We start from the raw sequence: 6,544 nt of genomic DNA on the forward strand, positions 1-6,544 counted from the left end.
AACAACATGTTAGCTTGCTAATCAGGCAGACTGGCCCTTTCTTTAAGTCACTGTCCACTCGGCGTAGCCTTGCATTCTGTTCTGCAACAAATTTAATTTTAAACTTGCGTGTCTTGACTTCGGATGTGTTTTTTTTACGGGTTGGGAAAAATACTTGCATTATGTTTCTCCACACTGTGACAGTGACCTGCTCGCTGTGGATGTACTCTGGCGGACACTGCCTGATAACTACTCTGCATTCCTGGCCAGACTGGGCGGGCGGGCGGGCTCTGGGTGCTCCGGGGATACAACCACGGGAGGTGCTCAAACGCGACTGGCTGGCCTGCAGCAGTAGGTGCAGCTTCTCAGGCTGTCCCGGTCTGTGCTGCCCTCGGTGCTTCCGCGGCGGCCGTCTTCATAGTGGGACACTGGTGATTAGAGCCAAACAAGGGAGCAGATGAAGTGACAGGGATGTTCTGGTACTTTTCAATAGTATATACTCATAATAATGGCCATTCTGAATATGGGTCGTAATATCTTTGCGCTCACTTTTGCGTCCTTTGTAGAGATTTGGGAGATTTGACACCTTCAAAACAACATATCTGACCAAGCAGCAGGAGCTCATTAAAGCTTTTCAAATTCATTTCCTTCACAATGAAGTTAGCACTTCATATTTAGCTAATACTGGGTGCTAATTTCTGTATTTACTTTCAGTCAGAGACAAGTGTTTGTTGGTGGCATGTGCAAGGTTAGCATGAACAAAAGTTATTCTCATTAAGAGAATAAGACCCAGGTTGAAAATAAAATGTTCCTTTCACAAGTTAACTGATGTTCAGGAGAACGGTCATGCCTCATCTAAACCTCTCATCACTTGTCAAACCTTACAAGTTGACCCATCCTCTCCTGTTTGTCTCAGTTTTCTTGACTCCCTTGTCTTGCCCTCACCCACTCACCTCCCTGCCTCTATCCCTCTACGCACTCATTCATCCTGTCATCCCCCTTTTCATCCCCGCCACCCTCCCTCTTTCATTCAATCCCGTGCAAACCTCTCCCATCTTCCTCTTCTCTACCGTCTAAGGCTCAAAGTTGGATGGCAAAGCCTGAGGAAGATCTCTTTCTTTCTGCTTTCTACACATTTGTCTTAGACCAGCCAAACCTGCGTCCTCCTTTTCCTAATGCTGCATTTGCGAAAGATACTTGCTCAAGACAGTTGTATCATTGCAAAGTTAACTGTAAGAAGGTTAAAATACTATGCATTTACAATGTAGCACAATATCCATTCCATCAGTAACCCTTTACCTATACTGTGGCATGATTCTTGTATGTGAAGAGAGCCAGACGTCTGAAATAGACTGAGAGTGTTTGTTCATTTATTGATAACTTACAGCTCTCCTCCTCCCCATTCCCCAAATCGTCTTCCTCCTCCTCCTCTTCCTCTGGGAGCAGATGTCCATGGCAGGGACTGGTGGGAGTAGTCTGACTCGGTCCCTCGAGACTAGTACCCAGCTGCAACTTCCGCATGTGACGCACCACCGCTGTGGCATTAAATGCTTGCTGCGTGGACAGAGAGAGAGGAAGGAAAAGCCTGTCTGTGTCTGACAGCTACCGAGGGAGAAAAACAGCAAAGGTGCACAAAATGTGTGTCTGCCAATCTTAATTTCTGCACGTTCAGGATTCAGCCATGGCACTGACCTTCCATTTACTTTTGGCAAAGTTCTTCTTGATTTGAGCGCTGACAGATTCGTGGATATTCTTGTCCAGAGCTGTGTCTCCACAGATCCTGAAAAGGCAACAACAATTACAGAATATACAGGCAGTTGCGTCACCTGGCTGAGGCTTATTCTCCTTCTTATTTGTCAATTAGTAGATTGACAGAAAAATATATCAGGAAATGTTTTGATCATTGATTCATTGCTCCAGTAATTTTGTCAAACAAAATGCCAAACTTTATCTAGTCCCAGCGTCTGTGAATATTTCATACTTTTCTTTGTCAAAGATACAATGTATGACGGTCCTCAAACTAACACAAATTAGACTGTGGACCCCGATTTGATAAGATTTGTTCCTAGGATTCCCTCTTTTGGATGTGTTATTACAGAAAGTGTATGAAACCCATGACCAAAATAGACTTATATTCGGCCATTGTGTTGCTTTTGGGTAGAATTATAGGGAAGATTAATTATTCCCCTTTTGCTGGGGTTCCCCTGACCACACTTGAACTACTGATACAGTACTGATGGTTGGATAAAACAAGATATTTGAATGTGTCACCTTTGGCTCTGGAAAATCAGAATGAGACTTTTTAACAAAGAGATTAATCAATTAATCGAAAAAATAATCAACAGATTAATCAATAATTAAAAATGGTTAGATGCAGCCGTACTATTAATATCTTTTTCAATTGCTTTATACATTGTTCTCACTTTTTCTCTCAAGTTATTCATTTCGTCTGTTAAAAGTCAGAAAATAGTGGAAACTGTCCATTGTCATTTTCAAGAACCCAAAGTGACGTATTTAAATTGCACGTTTCGGCGTTTCGACCAACAGTCCAAATCCCAAAGAGAACATCTAAAAGCTAGAGAATGCATGAGAAAATTGAAATTGTTAAATTTTTCAGTTCCGTCAACTCGTCAACTAATTGGCAAATAGATTTCGACACTACACACAAGCATATTGAAAGGGATGAGTGTGTTTTTAGATATTCTTTGAGCTGTAAAGACAGTGAGTATTTTGACTTTTTTACCAAGGATGCTGGAGGGCCTGATCACATGTATATCTCGTCAATGATTCTTTCTCCATTAGGTGACAGATGAAGTCTTTGGCTGCAAACAAAAATCAAGTTCATGGTGTAATACTCGACTCTGATCTGCTAGTTATCACTCGTGGATCTGCTGTACATATTGTTAGTAATGGGTAGTACCTGAATCTGAGATGTCATCCCAGTACGGAGAGTCAAATTCATACTCCGCTTTCAGAATCTGCTCAAATAACTTGGAGTCGTTTTCATCGTAAAACGGAGGATATCCACATAACCTGATGGAGCGATATTGGAACATAATCAATACTATTACTAACTTTACATCGCTTTACACACTTCTCAGTGATGAATGAGCTCAGACTTACAGAATATAAGAAATAACTCCTATGGACCAGCAGTCCACTGCTTTGCTGTACGGCTTCTGAGCGAGCACCTCCGGAGCTGTGATACACAAACACAGCAGACATTCAGGAAAAGTGAAGAATAGAGCTGCAGAGGGGTTGAATTCAAGTAATCTTGACCTTTTCTGCAATACTATGTGATCCAGGTCACGTTAAACAGGTAGAGAGCCCTTGTGAAACACTTGCAATTGACTCAGAAGTGGATGAAAGAGCTTCTCACAGCTAAATGAATATAGAGGGGATATCAGTTGAAACAGCAAGTGCTCAGTTCACATGAAAGAGATGGGAGAGGTGAGGAGAGGCTGGCTGACCAGTGAAATGAAGGCCTTACCCACATATCCAGGAGTACCGCAGGCTGTGGACATGACACTGCCTGCTCCCTCGATCTTTGACAGTCCAAAGTCACTGATCATGATTTTGGAGTCTTCGTCCATACTGTAATACAGCAGATTCTCTGGCTGCAGATGACAAGAAGAGCAATCAAAGAGGAGGGTTAGAAAAAGGAAAAAAAGCGTCAACTGCAAGCCAGATTGAGCTGATTTATTTCTGTCTTCCCAGAGCAATGATACCTTCAAGTCTCTGTGAACGATTCCCATATCGTGGAGGTATTTGACTGCATCCAAGATCTGGTGGATGAGTTGGCTGGCATCTCTCTCTGTGTAGAAACCTTTCTCCACAATCCTGTCAAACAACTCCCCTCCAGATACCCTGCCAGGTGAAAATCAGAGAGGTGTAGTATTGAATTTGGGCTGAAAGCAACGCTCACGCTGTGCAGCCAAATATTGTTCAAACCATGAAAAAATGGTTTCAATTCTAGATATATATGTTGCCAAATATCATTTTACAGAAATTGTGAGTAAAATGATACACAGGACATCTAGACTATTTGGTGCAGTTAAAAATGTACTTTGACTTTGAGTATTTTAATTGATACAGATAAATGATGCACATGTGGCATATATAAATATATATGACAATAGAATGTGGAATGAAATGATCCTGAAAGCTATTGTAGGGGAAACAAAAGGGGAAAACTGAATGTTAACTGAATGCTAATGTAGTAAAACGGCCATCACAAGTTCTCAGATCCCCTGGCGACATTTTTAAATGTTTTGTTTTGTCCCCAACCCCAAAATATTAAACTTACAATTATGGTAAACAGAGAAAATCAGCCAATAGTCCATTTAAACACTCTGAACTAGACATTTTTGTTTGACAAATTGTTGCCAATGAATTGTCAGTAAACCGACAAATTGATGAATAAAATCTTGACAGTGAAAATGTATGCTGAATGCACCCCTTCTATCGTATTATTGGCCCTTGTGTAAGATGAAGAGAAAGAAAAACTTACAGCTGCATGACAAGATATAGGTGGGATGTACTTTCAAAGATGTCCTCCAGCGTAACAATGTTGGGGTGCTTGATTCTGAGGATTAAATGGACAGAAATCGTAACTTTTCTGTTTCAAATTGGTCACCAGGTGGCATTCTTGCTGCATTATTCTAATTCAAAACTGTCTGTTCTCTATTTTCTATGAAAGGGCATGCAGTTAATTGGGATCAGAACTTTGCGTTTTCCCTCATCTCCTACAATATAAATTGAAAAAGCCTCTCAGATCAGATACAGAAAAGCTCTAGATACAGTAACGACCTCTTGCTAAGAAACACAATGACCGGTATGCAGCTGGAACCAGTAGCAAAGACCAGTTTTGGATATTGTAGTTGTAGGGCTTGACAGAATAACAATCACAAATACAATCTCACCAATTGGATTGTTTACTGTTATGAACCAGCCAACAGACAGTCGAGCATCTCTCGGCTCTCAAGTCAAGTTGACACAGCATCGCTGTAACACATCGGCAGCTGAGATGGGACTTTTAGTAGAAATGGTGTTTTTTTCAAGTCTGTCACTCTCATGACTCTCTCATTTATTTAATCGTGCCTTTAGGTATTTGACCAAACTCCACTCCTCCCATTCTGCCATATCTCTCTCCTTCTATCGTACCCTACCCCCCTCTCCACTTCCCCCACCCTCTCTGTCTCTTTCTCTTTCTTCAATACACTGCTGCGGGGAACTCCGCACCATCTCCGCCTCTGTGTGCTGTTGCCCTGGCAACAGGGACACTAAAAATAGGTCTATCTTCTTTGCTCCTGACATTTCCGGTGCACAAGCCTACTGTTTCTGACACCGTGCATTTAGTCACCCATTCAATTGACCCCTTGCATATATTATGCATCTGCGCATGCATTGCTGGAAGAGACTGCCCTGACTAATTTGTCCCGTTGGACACAAAGCACCAGCTGACGCATTGCGAGGAACTTAGGTGACCTCACCTGTGTAGTACAGCGATCTCATTTTCGAAGTTGTTCTCTTTGCCTTCCAATGCTTTCTTGGGGATGCACTTGATGGCCACTAGCCTCTGAGTCCTCTTCTCCTCTGCTAGTACCACCTCTGAGAAAGCTCCCCTGAAACACAGGCAGTGGAAACACACACACACACACACACACACACAAACAAACATATGCAAACGTTAAAGCAAGCAAATGTGTTGGAGTGTGGGGTGAAATAGACAAGATGGGAGAGTATTGTTCTTAGGCTCTACGGGCCATGAGGGATTTCAATTTGACAGATTTTACAAATTTTAAGAAGGAACTAATGAGACAGAACATTCAGAGCTTTTCTTCCAAATCATTTTATAATTCTTCATATTTCTTCAGTGTGTGTGTGTGTGTGTGTGTGTGTGTGTGTGGTGTTTAGATGAATAATTCAAAATGGTGACATTACTGAGAGCTTTTGGGGGCTGAGAAAATGCTTAGTAGGTGTAGCAACAGATGCATTCAGACATTTATATCACTTGTTTAAAAAAAAAAAAAACTATTTTTAATCTCTTCAATAATAGATACAGTAAATGCGGTGTGGCTGTTTCTGAGGGACAGTCAACTGCATTATGTATTATGGTGATGGTGAGAGGCAGAATAGTGTGTATTTACACAGTCTCCCCAAAGGAGCGTGGAGGGAGCAGGGATCCTTTACATGCGTGTGAAACAGCACCGTCATGCAATACACAATGGGAGTTCAATGTTCATGTTTTAGCCATTATTCCCTCTTCCTTTCCATCCGTCACACCGTGGAACACCTTGAGGACTTCTCCATCTGAAGTTCACTTAAGTGTGCAACCCTAAGATGAAAGGATGCAGACATCACAAGGCTGTTGCCAACAACAACCATGTGATCAGGAGGCAAACCTCTCTCACGTTCTGTTGATTCTGATTTTAACAGTTATTAATTATAAAGCACTAAAGTCATTGTGCAACCCCGACCGTCTCTTTGTGCACCTCCTCCCATCAACCATGTCATAATAAATGCCCAGTGTGGAACTGCGGTAATCCTTGAGCTTTGTACCGTG

General features: G+C 41.9%; 1 protein-coding gene across 1 annotated transcript in view; it reads right to left on the reverse strand.

Annotated features, from left to right (window-relative positions):
- Positions 1 to 303: 303 nt before the first annotated feature.
- Positions 304 to 6,544, reverse strand: part of camk1a (calcium/calmodulin-dependent protein kinase Ia) — a gene marked incomplete at its 3' end in the record, with an annotated part of 13,344 nt that continues 7,103 nt past the window's right edge. Inside the window, exons 3-12 of the mRNA XM_079265256.1 lie at positions 5,472 to 5,603; positions 4,490 to 4,564; positions 3,708 to 3,846; positions 3,470 to 3,596; positions 3,103 to 3,178; positions 2,900 to 3,012; positions 2,723 to 2,801; positions 1,672 to 1,759; positions 1,365 to 1,533; positions 304 to 407 (exon numbers count right to left, since the gene is read on the reverse strand). Of these exons, the coding sequence (XP_079121382.1) occupies positions 304 to 407; positions 1,365 to 1,533; positions 1,672 to 1,759; positions 2,723 to 2,801; positions 2,900 to 3,012; positions 3,103 to 3,178; positions 3,470 to 3,596; positions 3,708 to 3,846; positions 4,490 to 4,564; positions 5,472 to 5,603 (1,102 nt within the window). The remainder of the gene's footprint in view (positions 408 to 1,364; positions 1,534 to 1,671; positions 1,760 to 2,722; positions 2,802 to 2,899; positions 3,013 to 3,102; positions 3,179 to 3,469; positions 3,597 to 3,707; positions 3,847 to 4,489; positions 4,565 to 5,471; positions 5,604 to 6,544) is intronic.

Source organism: Melanostigma gelatinosum, assembly GCF_949748355.1.
Source record: "Melanostigma gelatinosum genome assembly, chromosome: 3".
Lineage (NCBI taxonomy): Eukaryota > Metazoa > Chordata > Actinopteri > Perciformes > Zoarcidae > Melanostigma > Melanostigma gelatinosum.